The 15,550-nt window shown below is 47.4% G+C and overlaps 1 protein-coding gene across 3 annotated transcripts in view; it reads left to right on the top strand.

Annotated features, from left to right (window-relative positions):
• slco2b1 (solute carrier organic anion transporter family, member 2B1) overlaps positions 1–15,550 on the top strand; it is a 93,343-nt gene that overhangs the window by 51,631 nt on the left and 26,162 nt on the right. For all 3 annotated transcript variants that reach the window (XM_059963634.1, XM_059963636.1, XM_059963633.1), the window contains exons 5-8: positions 4,904–5,125; positions 6,865–6,963; positions 9,190–9,320; positions 14,680–14,788. In XM_059963634.1, coding sequence (XP_059819617.1) covers positions 4,904–5,125; positions 6,865–6,963; positions 9,190–9,320; positions 14,680–14,788 — 561 coding nt within the window. The remainder of the gene's footprint in view (positions 1–4,903; positions 5,126–6,864; positions 6,964–9,189; positions 9,321–14,679; positions 14,789–15,550) is intronic.

The raw sequence follows: 15,550 nt of genomic DNA, 5'->3' as shown, positions 1-15,550 counted from the left end.
CATAATGGACAACAGCCCATCTCATCTGAGTTCGAGTATTGTCAGACCTTTCTGTGTTGTTAGTCCGAATCATATCTGCAACACTCGGAGGAAAACACTGTGATGACACTGCATTAAACAGGGGTGAATCTTGTCCTTGATTGAAAGCGGAATCACCAGCAAAGGTCCCGTAACAGGCAACTAAACGATCCCAATACTCACTTCCCATCTCTCCAGGTTTGGCTTGCATTCCAGCACCCTATTACTATTTACTGGTTGCTGAATCAAAGTGCTTGAATCAAAGGGTTAATCATCATTAGAGACCTTTTGTTCCAAATCCGCATGAGTTTGAACCGGTCCCGTATCGTCACTCATTTGTTCCAACCATTTACGTTTTTCTTCTGGGGATACAGGATCATACAACATAACCCAAATAAGTCTTTAGTAGCGGCCCCATACTTTTGAATAGTACTCCGGACATACCGGGCAAGCTGAGCTGGATTTTCCTTTCGGTCTGGAGCTTGATTCAATATCATGATCATTTCTTGGGGTCTCCAAGGGACTTAAACCTCAATAGGTGTTTCATTATTTCCTGGTGCTCCTGCTCGAGATTGTATAATCAGGTGTTGCCCTGGGGGGCTAATCTGGACCTCCTCCACCTGCCAAGTAAGTTCTGCCTCTTCTCCCTTCTGACCTCTGTTCTGAATTTCTTCACGCCCCCTATTTCTTGGATTCAATTTTATTCGCTCCTCTAAAGTTTCATGGTACTCCTCATTTTAAGGTGGAGGAGGTGGATGGGGGTGGGGGGGGGGCAGGCAGGCGTAAGGATGGGCCCGGAGGTATCGGGATTCTAGGAGGGGTTCTCCACTCCTCTTCTGTTTCATTCCCTGAGTCTCCAAGCAGGGTCGGAATGCCAGACATCGGGTCAGGATCCCGGGACCCTTTCTGTTTTACCTTGCAGTGCTGCAGCCTCAGCCCTTCCTTCCTTCCTATCCACTTCAACCTTCGGTTGGCTCCGCTGCTCATCCTTTTCCCATCTACCCATTCACATTCAGCTTTGAGGGTCACCCAACCTTTGGGAGTTCCATCAGACCTACATACTTCTATCCCCCTACCACAAGCATTATTCCACCAACTGGCCAGTGAGGTATTATTCCATTCTACATCTGCCTTGTCTTTCCACTCCTTGATCACGGACTTCCATTTCTTCCAACAGCCCCTTTTCCAAATTAAATCAACTGCTTGCTCACATGACTCTATATCCTAAGATCCCCCTGGGGGCCAAATATCAGATCCCAACTGATTAGTAAGTGCAAAACTTAGTCTTCACAATCATCCTCTGAATTAGGTAATTTTTCACATATACTCTGGAAGGGAGTTCCCTTTCCAGCTGTATCAAGGGCCTGTCCCATTATTGCCCTGATTGTGTTACCAGTTATTCTTATTTATCAAGTGAGTTCAAGACAAGTTCATTTATATAGCACATTTAATAACAACCCACATTGTCCAAAGCAAAGCAAGCAGCTAAAATCACAAATACACAAAACACTGACAAACCAACGAGGCAAACAGCTTATGGGCACAAAATACACAACACAAGGGCCTAGGCACAAACTAAAAAAAAAACAGTCACTGTTTGTGCCACTGGGTGGGAAATTTAGCCAGCCTGCCTCCCCCTTAATCAATTTCAGCCGGCCATATTATCAGGAGGCAGCGGATATGGTCAAATCCGTCAGGTAGTGGTGGCCACCTCTCCTGACCGGAGTCCCCAGTCCCGACTCCTTAGGAACAATACAGAATACCCATCGTCACCCACAGCCTTTAATTCTCACAAAAACTGCTAGCCTATTTTCCGTTAGTACTCACGGAAAAAAAAACAACTCTCACATACTCTGGAGTATTTCCCTCCTTTATCCTGAACTTGTCTCATTAAATTCCAACTGGCCGTATCTAGTATCTTTAAATTTCAACCGGCCACATCTTCCTGAGACATATGCTCATTTATCTTAACATTTCTAGTGTCACCCGCAGCAGCCTCAAAAACAATCTCTTACCTTGCCTCTTGTCTTCAAACTGGTCGTCTAATCCCGTCAAGGTACCAGTCTCAATGGGTGAGGGGCAGGATGCTCGGTTGGACACGAGTAGCCAGAGGTAAATCAAATTGTGTTCGATTCAAGCCCCTGTCACTTATTCAGCCCAGAGAGACATTCCCTATGTTGGGATCCAAGTGACTGCACCAGATGTGGAATTAAGTCAAGTCAGACACCGTATAATTTCAATCAACTGTTTCTTCTTTATTGCAACTTCAGCCAGCGAGAGATCAGAGACCTACAGTAGGCAAGAATCACCCTCGTGTCGACCGCACCCCTGTCCTAGGATCTCTACCTTACAGATACCATTCCTTTTATAAAGGTATTTTGCAGAACGTCTAAGTTACAACAGCTTTTGAGTTACTTCCCCTTAAGCAATCAACACAGCAAGGAGTCCATATTTGTCCATTCTCGCATGCGGATCTAGGTGCCAAGCCTGCTCAGACAGTTTCGACTGCAGGTTAATTATAAAGCAAGTTAATTGTAAAGCAGGAACAATCTTAAACAAAAAGGGACCAATATGGTCTGCCATACTTCACATATGTGACTAACTCGAATTTGCCATTTCAGCAGACCAGCTAGCAATGATTTAGCCTTAAAAGGGGAACAATAATGCACCAAAAAATCCTTTAGCCGTAAAGAGGAATAAGACAGTACTTCCATTACATTATCAGTAGGTTGATTGGTCATTGTAAATTGTCCTGTGGTTAGGGTTGGGTTAAATCGGTATGCTGTTTGGTGGCATGGCTGAATGGGTTGGAAAGGCCTGTTCTGTGCTGTATCTCTATCTCAGAAAATACCGATGTCATATGGACTCAGTGGATTAATTGGCCGCTATTAATTTCCCTCTAGAGTGTGTGTGAGGGGTAGAATCTTGGAGCGGTGGGGTGCTGATGGGAACGTGGGAAGGAATAAAATGGGATCAGTGTAAATGGGTGGGGGATATCACAGTTTCAGAGGGCCGAAGGGCCTGTTCTCATCCTCCTTGACCCTATGGGAAGCAACTCGACTGCAACAACAAAGAAGCAAGGAAGAGATTTTGAGCTTGGGGTTACTGTAGATCTGACAAATTAACTTGGGTATGTGCTTATTGGCCTTTGCATCTTCTGCCCGATGGGAGGGGGTGGTGTGGGGGAGAAGCGACGATATCCGAGGTGGTGTGGTCTTTGATGATGTTGAGTGCTATACTGAGAAGTGGAGACAGAGTCCGTGGAGGGAAGTCTGGTTCCTGTGATGCGCTGAGCTGTGTCCACAACCGGCTACACTTTCCTGCAGTCTTACAATGCTGTAGTGCAGCGACGATGACAGTTAATGGGGATCTGCTGAATTTCTGTAGCTTTCTGAGGAAGTAGGGACACTGGTTTGCTCTCTTGGCTGTATTATCTATGTGGCTGGACCAGAACAAGATGCTGGTGACATTCATACCCGTGAACTTGAAGTTAACAACTATCTAAATGGGCTGAAGGGCATGTCACTGTACTTTTCTGTCTCTCTACGAATCTTTCTCCACCTCGGAGAAGGGCATTTGCACCTCACTGCTTCCTGAGGTCAATGAACAGCTTTAGTTTTGCCGATGTGCCGGGACCAGCGTGAGGCTTCACACCAGGCCCCTGGACCTGAATAGATTCAGTGACTCAGCTTCTGATCCACACTCTCACCACCCTCTGAGTGAAGAAATTTCCCTCCCCCATCAGGTTCCCCTTAAACATTTCACCTTTCACCCTTAGCCCATGACCTCTAGTTTGACACCAAATCTCAGTGGAAAAAGCCTAGTTACATTCACCCTATCTATACCCCTCGTAATTTGTATGCCTCTATCAAATCTCCCCTCAGTCTCCTACAGTCTGGGGAATAAAGTCCTAACCTATGTAATTCTCGGTTCGGCTAGCGGCTTAATCTCAGTCCTCAGCCCAGCCAAACTTAAGAAATCTTTTTTGTGTGGATGCTGCGTGATGTGCCTCCTGTTACAAATCAGCACCATGAAATAACCAACAGTACACAATATGCAATTAAACGATTGAGGTTTATAATTCTTAATTTGACTATATGGTTAGTAAAGAGAAAGAGGAGAGCCCATTCTCATTAAACAGTCTATCGCGCAACTTTGGAGCTCACTGATAAGGCCGTTCGCGTCGACCTCCTCCAAGTGTCACTGGCCTTGCTCCAAGTCCATTCCATCCAGTGGTCTACCAACCCTCTCCATTCGTGCCTTCTCTCATCTCTCCCCAGCATAAGGACCGCGAAATCCCTGCTCCCACAAGAAAGAACAACATCCCTCTCATTGGATAGTCCCACATTCCAAAGCCCCGTTATCTCTCGTCATAACCCAAACATTGCTGCTGCAGAGAAACCATTACATTAGCAGTTAAACATTACAGTGCGTTACACTTGTTCAACCTTTCCCTATAACTCAGGTCCTCAACTCTTAGCAACATCCTTGTAAATTTTCTCTGCACTCTTTCATTCTTATTAATATATTTCCTGTCGGGAGGTGACCAGAACTGCTCACAAAGTTCAAAATTTGGCCTCACCAATGTCTCCTACAACTTCAACGTAACATCACAAGTCCTGTACTCAACACTTTCATTTATGAAGGCCAAGGTGCCAAAAGCTTTCTTTACAACTCTAGCTACCTGTGATGCCACTTTCAAGGAATTATGGAGCAGTATTCTTAGATACGTTTGTAGAACCACACACCTCAGAGCTGAACTGCTCATTGTGCAAGTCCAACTCTGGCCACATCTGTGTACCTGTTGAGTGAGAGCCTCCATATGCTGCAGAGAGGAGGGAACTCGGGGTATCTGGTTTACTATAAATTGCCTGTTCTACCCCAGACCATGTTGACGTTGTTACCGATACCTGCCAGTTGGCGTCAACGGCTCAGCAACTGACGAACAAGACCTGTGAGATGGGCACTGTTCAAAGTGACCACTACATGTTGTCCCTCCTGATGGTCGGACAGCTGTTGTTGGGCATCGGTGGAGTCCCCATCCAGCCCTTCGGGATATCGTACGTGGATGATTATGCCAGCAACAGGAATTCACCACTGTATCTTGGTAAGTCAAAGGAGGGTCTCTATCACCTCTCCACTACTTCAATCACAGAGTCGCAGAGCAAATTCACACAGATACAGGCCGTTTGGCCCAACCACAGTGCCCACCTGATTTCCTGCATTTGGCCTGTATCCCTCCAAACCCATCCTTCCATGTTTCCGAGAGCTTCTTAAATGATACTACAGTCTCTGTCTTAACCACTTCCTCTGGCAGCTCGTACCTTATACTCACCACCCCCCGCATGAAAATATTGTCCCTCAGGTTCCTTTCAGATCTTTCTCCTCTCACTCTTAACTTAAGTTCCCCAGGTTTTGGACTCCGCTACCCTGGGGACAAGACTGCCACTGACCACTTCATCTATGCCTCTCATAGTTTTAGACATAAGGTCACCTCTCATTGGCTCTTCCTCAGTGTCAATGAGACAAAGGAGATGGTTATTGACTTCAGGAGAAAACACAGCACTCACATCCCTCATTACCTCGATGGCAAAGCAGTGGAAACTGTGAGCAGCTTCAGGCTCCTGGGACGGCACATCTCACACGACCTCTCATCGTCCCAGAACGTACCCTGCACGATCGGGAAAGCTCGCCAACATTCCTACTTCCCTGAGGAGGTCAAAACGAGATCCGTCACTGCGTGGTACAGAAACAACGCTATGGTGCACAGCAGACTCGGCCACGGGCAGTCAAACTGTCCAAAGCTGCAGCGGCACCGTCAAGGACATAAATACAGAAAGATGCTGGAAAAGGGCCAGTGATGTCAGGAAGGATCCCACCCACTCTGCCCACAGACTGTTTGTCCCACTCCCATCAGGGAGGAGGCAATGTAGCATCCACACCAGGATTACAGATCCCACCCCTCCACACCCCCAACCACCACTACTTTATCATTTCCTGTCAGAGTCACCTTACATACAGACACTCCCGTGCCTAGCGTCACTTAATGGACGTACAATCAATCAGTGTGTATAAGCTATCTTATGTATTTGTATTTACTGTGTTTTTAAAAGTTATTATGTTCTTTATTGTGTTTTTTTGTGCTGCATTGGATCTGGAGTAACAATTATTTTGTTCTCTTTTACACTTGTGTATTGGAAATGCCATTAAACAATCTTGAATGTTGTATTCGCCTACTCCAAGGTATAGTGGCATAGCCAGGCTAATCTCTCCCTTTAATTCAAACCCGTTCGTCCCAGCAACACCCTCCTAAACCCCACAGTAGGTCATTTTCACTTGGGCTCCACAGCCGCCTGTGGCAATGATTTCCCCAGAGTCACCGCCCTCCGGCTAAAGAAATTCCTCCTCATCTCTGTTCTAAATGGATATCCCTCTATTCTGAGGCTGTGCCCTCTGGTCCTAGGCTCCTCCACTATAGGAAACAACCTCTCTACATCCACTCTATCCAGACCTTTCAACATATACTAAGTTTCAGTGAAATCGCCCCTCATTCTTCTAAACTTCAGTGAGTGCAAGGCCAGAGCTATCAATCGCTCCTTGTATGTTAATCCTTTCATTTCTGGAATCTCTCTCATGAACCTCCTATGGATGCTCTTCAATACCAGCACATCCTTTCTTAGAGAGGGGCCCCAAACTGCTGATAATGCCCTCCAGTGCCTTAAAAAGTCTCAGCATTACATCTCTATGTTTCAGTCCTCTGGAAATGCTGACATTGCTTTTGCCTTATTTGAAGGAGGCTCCTTTGGACAGTGTGGGTCTTCACTCTGAATCTTCTTCCATTCACAGGGATTTTGTTTGCAGTGACCGTTCTGGGTCCTGCCTTTGGCTTTGTGTTGGGTGCATCTGTTCTCCGCATCTTCATTGACATTGACAAGGTATCAGCAGGTGAGTGTTTCTGCCTGCCACCTTCGCCCATAACTAACGGGGTGAACTCAGTTCCAACCGCGCGTGCACTGGCTCCGATTCAGTGATAAATGCCAGCACAGCCATTTGACGAGGTTGGGTTGACATCTCAAATCTGCATTCCTGCCATTCCCAAGAATTCGTCGGTCTGTCCGCCACAAGAGGCAGGATTTCCGGCAGTCAGCATTTCAGTTCCACTCTCCATTCCCGTTCTGACACGTTGGTCCACAGCTGCCTCTGCTGCCATGATGAGGCCACTCTCTGGTTGGAGGAGCAACACCTCATATTCCGTCTGGGGCAGTTTCCAACCTGATGGCATGAAAATCAATTTCTCTAACTTGTGATAATTTCTCCCCCCGAGTCATTCTCCACTCTCGTTCCCCTCTCACCCTTCTCCTCACTTGCCCATTGGCTCCTTCTTGTTCTCCTTCCATGGAGTTTCCCTTTCTCTCATGGTCCATTCATCTCTCCTATCAGATTCCTCCTTTTTCAGCCCTTTTCCTCTTCCTTTTCGGGCTCTTATTTCATCCTTTCACCCATCTTCTCCCTCACCTGGTCTCACCCATCTTAAACACAAGATATTCTGCATGAGCAGGCAGCCAGTGCAACACACACAAAATGCTGAAGGATCTCAGCGGGCCGGGCACTGACTTAATGTCCTGATGAAGGGTCTCAGCTCAAAGCGTTGATGGTTTATTCATTTCAGGGGCTGCTGCCTGATCTGCTGAGTTCCTCCAGCATTTCGTGTGTGTTATTTGCCAATTTGTGCTCCTGCCTCACCACTTTCTTATTCTGGCTTCTTCACCCTTCCTCTCTGTTGATGCTGCCTGAGCCTGACTAGCTGAGTTGGTGTATTGAGCGAACACTGGAGAGCAGCATGGACAGGAGTGGCCAGCCCGCAACCCAGCACCATTCCAACATGCCCGGTGTAGTCCCCTGCTCTCTCTCCTGTGAGGCTGCGACAAACCGCTGTGTCCAAGATGACCTTACAGCTGAGGTTCCCAACCTTTTTTATGCCATGGACCCTGACCATTAACTGAGGGGTCCTGTGCCAAGAGGAAAGTTTGAAGATGTATGGAGCAATTTTTTTTACATGGTGAGGGGTGGATGCCTGGAACAGGATTCCATGAACAGTTCAAAGTAAATTTATTATCGAAGTCATATATGTCACCATATACAACTCGGAGATTCATTTTCTACTCGGTATTCATGGTAATTATAAAGAAGCATAACAGAATCGGTGAAAGACCACACCCGACACTGGACAGTCAACGACCAATGTACATAAGACACTATGCAAATACAAAAAGGAAGAAAAAAAACAGAAATAATGATGATCAGTCATTACAGATATGACAATCCATAATAGCCGTTTGGATATAATGATATAGGATAAGCAAGCAAGAACAACTTATTTAATAGATAAATCCATTCCAAACACATGTAACTTACAGAAATCAGTAAGTGAAAAACACCGAGAATATGTGTGAATTAAGAGGAAATTGCAAGACTTTGGAACATGAACATTGTCCCAATAGTAATATCGACAACTGGTGTTATCCCAAAGGACAACACAATAGCATCAAACAATTAGTTTACACAGTAATATCTGTGTCAATGATCAGAAAGCCACAATACTAAACACCACAAGAAAAGTCCGAAAGTTCCCAGCAATTGAGAAATGAGTGCGCTTGTCTAAGCCCGTACCTCGGGTTTTACCAGCTTGAGCTGAGAAAAATAAAAATAGATAATAAATATCAAGAATGTGAGATGAAGTATCCTTGAAAGTGAGTCCATGGGTTGTGGGAACATTTCAGAGATGGGGCAAGTGAAGTTATCACCTTTGTTCAGGAGCCTGGTGGCTGAACCTTGTGGTGGGCCCCGAAGCTCCTGTACCTTGTGGTGGGCCCCGATGCCCCTGTACCTTGTGGTGGGCCCCGATGCCCCTGTACCTTGTGGTGGGCCCCGATGCCCCTGTACTTACTTCCTGATGGCAGCAGCGAGAAGAGAGCATAGTCTCAAGCACAGAAGATGAAAGCCGATACAGTCGTGCTACCTATAAGGCTTTTACCTAACCAGATGAATATGAAGGGGCAGTATGGATAGAGACCATGTACAGGCCGAAGAGATTGAGTTTAATTTGTCCTGTTCCTGTGTTGTACTGTTCTCCATTCTATATTCTTATTTTGTGCTTTCTCTCTGTTACAGAGGACATTTATCCGAAGTTTGGAGACCCTCGCTGGTTGGGGGCCTGGTGGTTAGGCTTCCTCTTGGCAGCCAGCTGTGTTCTCATCTTCTCCTTTCCTTACTTCTTCTTCCCAAGGGAGATGCCCAAGGAGGTAGGTCTGTTGGCTGAGGTGTCTGTCCAAGGGAAGCTCCAGAAATCAAGGAGCGAGCGTGCCCGATATGTGCCCTGATGCAGTCACTTACATGGAACATAGAACAGCACAAGCCCTTCTGCGCATTATGTTGTGCGAAACTTTTAACCTACCCCAAGATCAATCTAACCCTTCCGTCGCACAAAGCCCTCCATTTTTCTGTCGTCCATGTGTCTGTCTGAATTTCTTAAATCTCCCTAATGTATCTGCTTCTACCTCCACACCTGGCAGAGCGCCCCACACACCCACCACTCCCAGAGCAGAGAAAAAACGCCCTCTGACATCTCCCCTGTACTTTCCTCCGATCATCTTAAAATCATGTAACACACACAAAATGCTGGAGGAACTCTTCAGATCGGCGGGGAGCATCTAAGGAAAAGAATAAACAGTCAACATTTTGGGCTTATTTTGGACTCTTCATCAGGACTGAGAAGGAAGGGGGAAGATGCCGAATATAAAGGTGGGAGAAGGGAAAGAGGCCAGCTGGAAGGTGATAGGTGAAGCCAGGTGGCTGGGAAAGGTCAAGGGCTGGAGAAAGGAGAAGGACACCTGGGGGAAGAATAGGCAGGTGAGAAGATGTAAAAGGTCATAGTGCAGAATCAAGGGGGGGGGGGAAGAATCTGTTCACTGGAAAGAGAAATTGACATTCAGGTCATCAAGTTGGAGAGTACCCAAATAGACTATAAGGTTTTGCTTTTCTGCCCTGAAGGCAGCTTCGTCTTGATACAAAAGGAAGCCATAGCACGACACGTCAGAATGGGCATGGGAATTAAAATGTTTGGCGACTGGGAAGTCTGGCCTGTGGCCGATGGTGCGGAGGTGCTCGATGAAGCGGTCCCCCAATTTATGCGATACCAATTAGCTATTTCAGGCCTTGTTGGGAAAAAGGTCTTTGGCTGTCTACTCGATCTATGCCTCTCATCATCTTGTACACCTCTATCAAGTCACCTCTCATCTTCCTTCACTCCAAAGAGAAAAGCCCCAGCTCGCTCAACCCATCCTCATAAGACACCCTCTCTAATCCAGGCAGCATCCTGGTGAATCTCCTCTGCACCCTCTCTAATCCAGGCAGCATCCTGGTAAATCTCCTCTGCACCCTCTCTAATCCAGACAGCGTCCTGGTGAATCTCCTCTGCACCCTCTCTAATCCAGGCAGCATCCTGGTGAATCTCCTCTGCACCCTCTCTAATCCAAGCAGAATCCTGGTAAATCTCCTCTGCACCCTCTCTAATCCAGGCAGCATCCTGGTAAATCTCCTCTGCACCCTCTCTAATCCAGGCAGCATCCTGGTAAATCTCCTCTGCACCCTCTCTAATCCAGGCAGCATCCTGGTAAATCTCTTCTGCACCCTCTCTAATCCAGGCAGCATCCTGGTGAATCTCCTCTGCACCCTCTCTAATCCAGACAGCATCCTGGTGAATCTCCTCTGCACCCTCTCTAATCCAGGCAGCATCCTGGTGAATCTCCTCTGCACCCTCTCTAATCCAGGCAGCGCCCTGGTAAATCTCCTCTGCACCCTCTCTAATCCAGGCAGCATCCTGGTGAATCTCCTCTGCACCCTCTCTAATCCAGGCAGCATCCTGGTAAATCTCCTCTGCACCCTCTCTAATCCAGGCAGTATCCTGGTGAATCTCCTCTGCACCCTCTCTAATCCAGACAGCATCCTGGTGAATCTCCTCTGCACCCTCTCTAATCCAGGCAGCGCCCTGGTAAATCTCCTCTGCACCCTTTATAAAGCTTCCGCATCCTTCCGATAACAATGCAACCAGATCTATTTTATTTCTATGTACTACTGTGAATACCTGTAAGAAAACAAATCTCAGGGTGGACAGTATGAGCTTTGATGGTGAATTTACTTTGACCTTTGAACTTTGATTACCTCCATTTGCTATGTGTTTCCTGCATACATTCGATGGGCTGAGTGACCACCCACTTCACATTGAAATATGAAACATGAACAAACCAAAAATGCAGAGTTGGAAATTCCCTTGTTTACTGTAAGCCCTCTCTATCAGCTGCAAAGCTTTTAAAATCAGTCAATTCACCAACTAAATCAGGGGAGTGTGGGAATATATGTCTGGAATTTCTTGTTGTATTCTGTTCTTTCTGAACTCGCTGTTTCAGGATTCAAGATTGTTTAATGTCATTGTTTAGTGTAAAATAATCATTACTCCGGATCCCATGTAGCAGTGTATGGGGCGGGACAGTAACGTACCGGTCGGCAGTGCACGGGGTGGGACAGTAACGTACCAGTCGGCGGTGTACGGGACGGGACGGTAACGTACCGGTCGGTGGTGTACGGGGCGGGACGGTAGCGTACCGGTCGGCGGTGTACGGGGCGGGACGGTAACGGAGCGGTCGGCGGTGTACGGGGCGGGACGGTAACACAGCGGTTGGCGGTGTACGGGGCGGGACGGTAACGTACCGGTCGGCGGTGTACGGGGCGGGACGGTAACGTACCGGTCGGCGGTGTACGGGGCGGGACGGTAGCGTACCGGTCGGCGGTGTACGGGGCGGGACGGTAGCGTACCGGTCGGCGGTGTACGGGGCGGGACGGTAGCGTACCGGTCGGCGGTGTATGGGGCGGGACGGTAGCGTACCGGTCGGCGGTGTACGGGGCGGGACGGTAACACAGCGGTCGGCACGGTGTACGGGGCGGGACGGTAACACAGCGGTCGGCGGTGTACGGGGCGGGACGGTAACACAGCGGTCGGCGCGGTGTACGGGGCGGGACGGTAACACAGCGGTCGGCGGTGTACGGGGCGGGACGGTAACACAGCGGTCGGCGGTGTACGGGGCGGGACGGTAACACAGCGGTCGGCGGTGTACGGGGCGGGACGGTAACGTACCGGTCGGCGGTGTACGGGGCGGGACGGTAGCGTACCGGTCGGCGGTGTACGGGGCGGGACGGTAGCGTACCGGTCGGCGGTGTACGGGGCGGGACGGTAGCGTACCGGTCGGCGGTGTACGGGGCGGGACGGTAGCGTACCGGTCGGCGGTGTACGGGGCGGGACGGTAGCGTACCGGTCGGCGGTGTACGGGGCGGGACGGTAGCGTACCGGTCGGCGGTGTACGGGGCGGGACGGTAGCGTACCGGTCGGCGGTGTACGGGGCGGGACGGTAGCGTACCGGTCGGCGGTGTACGGGGCGGGACGGTAGCGTACCGGTCGGCGGTGTACGGGGCAGGACGGTAACGGAGCGGTCGGCGGTGTACGGGGCGGGACGGTAACACAGCGGTCAGCAGTGTATGGGGTGGGACAGTAGTGTGGTGGTCAGCAGAAGGCTTTACAGTACCAGTGAAGGGTTCGATTCCTGCCACTGCTTCAAGGAGCTTGTACGTTCTCACCATGACTATGTGGGTTTCCTCAGGTGGTCTAATTTCCTCCCACATTCCCAACATGTACCGGTTAGTAGGTTAACCTGTCATTGTTAATTGTCCAGTGACAATCCCCTTCTGCTTGTTGGATGATTACATTTCTTACATTAATGGCTAAAGGATCTATTTTGTTGAATTGGAAAGTGATTATTCCCCTACCACATTTCATCAGTTTCCTCAAACTATGCTATGTTTAAATTTGGAAAAAATTAGAAGCTTCATTTATGATCCTTCTATTAAATTTGAAAAGTCTTGGAGGCCATTTATTCAATATTTTCATATGATTTAATTTGACCTTTTTCCAATCCTGTTTCTTTCTGTTTCTGATTATATACATGTAGAGAGGATCGGAGTTGATGACACTTATGATTCTTTTTCTTTTCTCAGATATTATAAACAGCCCATGTTTCTTTTCTTTCTCTTTTTTTTTGGTTAGTGGTTACCTTGTTTGGGTAGTTTTTTTTTTAGTTTTTTTTTGGGGTATAATTTTTTTTCTTCTTTTTCTGTTTTTTTTCATATTGTTCCACCTAGTTTTCTTGTACACATTATATTTATATCATGTATGATTTTGGGAGACTTAATTTTTTTGTACCTATTGTTTATATATCCTTCTGTTAACTTTTAATTTTGTAATCCCAATAATTATGTACCAATTTTTGTTATCTTAATATGTTGATATTAATAAAAAGGTTGAAAAAGTCCAGTGATTAAGCTGGGATTAAATCGGGGGATTGCTGGGCAGTGTGGCTCGAAGGGCCGGAAGGTCTGATTCCACGTTGTATATCAATCAATAAATCCTATGCAGCACAAAAAACACAATAATGAGCGCAATAAATACAAATACATAAGATAATTTCTATACACTGATTGTGTGTCCATAAAGTGACACCAGGCACAGGAGTGTCTGTACACAAGGTGACTCTGACAGGAAATGATAAAGTAGTGGTGGTTGGGGGTGTGAAGGGGTGGGTTAGTGGGTAGCAGTGTTGAACAGCCTTGCTGCTGATGGAAAGTAACTGTTTTTGAGCCTGGTGGTCCTGGTGTGGATGCTATGTAGCCTCCCCTCTGATGGGAGTGGGACCAACAGTCCAAGAGCAGTGTGGGTGGGATCCTGCACCACGTTACTGGCCCCTTTCTGTGTTTATGTCCTTGATGGTGGGTAGGCTGGTGCTGGTGATGTGTTGGGCAGAATTGTAACATGTACAGTGGAAAACTTGTCTTGCAGACTGTGCATACAGATCAGATCATTGCACAGTGCACTGAGGTAGAATCAGGGAAAAAAATAACAGAATACAGAATAAAGGGTAACAGCTACAGAGAAAGTGCAATGCAGGCAGACAATAAGGTACAAGCAGCATCTGTGAAGGAAGAGGAAAGGTTGAATAAAGTACATCTGGACTGAGGGTGTAGAGGGGTGGTTTGTGATACAGAGGTGAGACAGTTGGATCCAGCTGAGAGAAGATGATGTCATTAAAGCCGCATCTGGAATATTGTAAACACGAGATTCTACAGTTGCCAGAAATCCAGAGCAACACGCAGAAAATAAAGTCGACAGTTTGGCCGAGATCCCTAATCAGGACTTCAGTAACAGAACATGGAATAAAGTGTAGCGGTTACAGAGAAAGAGCAGTGTAGGTAGACAGTCAGGTTCCAGATCATAATAGACAATAGACAATAGGTGCAGAAGTAGACCATTCAGCCCCTCGAGTCTGCACCGCCATTCTGAGATCATGGCTGATCATTCACTATCAATACCCAGTCCCTGCCTTGTCCCCATATCCCTTGATTCCCCTATCCATCAGATATCTATCCAGCTCCTTCTTGAAAGCATCCAGAGAATTGGCCTCCACCGTCTTCCGAGGCAGTGCAGTCCCTAGTTTGTGAGTTGATATGGCATAAATGTGGGCAAACCTAATTCAATTCTTTCTGATTCTTTTCCCTCAGGGTTCCAGGGATCACCAAATTGACGCCAACATGGAAAAAAAGTTGGACGAGTCTAAAGCCAAGCAGGCAGACGCAATGGAGAAAATGTCATTGTTGCAGTTCATCAAAAGTAAGTGTTTCTGATTGCCAGGCAGCAAACAGTTGCAGACTTGTCCCGCTCAATCATGGATACCACCCTCATCACCATCGAGGGCCTCAAGAGGAGGTGCCTCAGGAGGGCAGCATACAAGATTACGGACCCTCATCATCTGGGACATGCCCCCTTCTCATTAAGGAGGAAGTTCAGGAGCCTGTCGATGCAGCAGTATCCACCCTCTCCATCAGATTCCGAGATGTCCATGAACGCCAATATTTATTTATTTGCATAATTTACGTCTTTATATTGTAAGGTCACCACGGTAGAGTAGCGGTTAGCACAATCACTGTAGAGCACTAGTAATCGCCAAACAAGATTCGATCCCAGGCGCTACCTGTAAGGAATCTGTGTGTTTTCCCTGTGGGTTTCGTAAGGAGTCTGTGCATTCGGAAGACTTACCGGTTAAGGCTAATAAGTTAGTTACGTTAGTGCTGGAAGCGTGGTGGTACCTATGGGCTGCCCTCAGCAGAACCTTCGTTGTTTTGATTGGACGCAAACATTGCCTCTCACTGTATGATCCAGATGTACACGTGACAAATAAAGCTTATCTTCTGGGGGAAAACTAATTTCACATCACATAAGACAGTGAGTTTAACTCTGATTCAGCCCTGTTGGATTTAGGGTGGAAGGCATTGGCATATCTCTGTGTGGCTCCTTGAAAGTGACAACAAACTAGTTTTCTCATCTCTCTGGCAGAAGAGGCCGCCACCTATTGTCCAGTCCTGGATTCCCCCT

The sequence above is a fragment of the Hypanus sabinus genome, chromosome 3, assembly GCF_030144855.1.
Source record: "Hypanus sabinus isolate sHypSab1 chromosome 3, sHypSab1.hap1, whole genome shotgun sequence".
Classification (NCBI taxonomy): Eukaryota; Metazoa; Chordata; class Chondrichthyes; order Myliobatiformes; family Dasyatidae; genus Hypanus; species Hypanus sabinus.
Note: the sequence above shows the minus strand (reverse complement) of the source record. Positions and strands in the feature narration are given on the sequence as shown.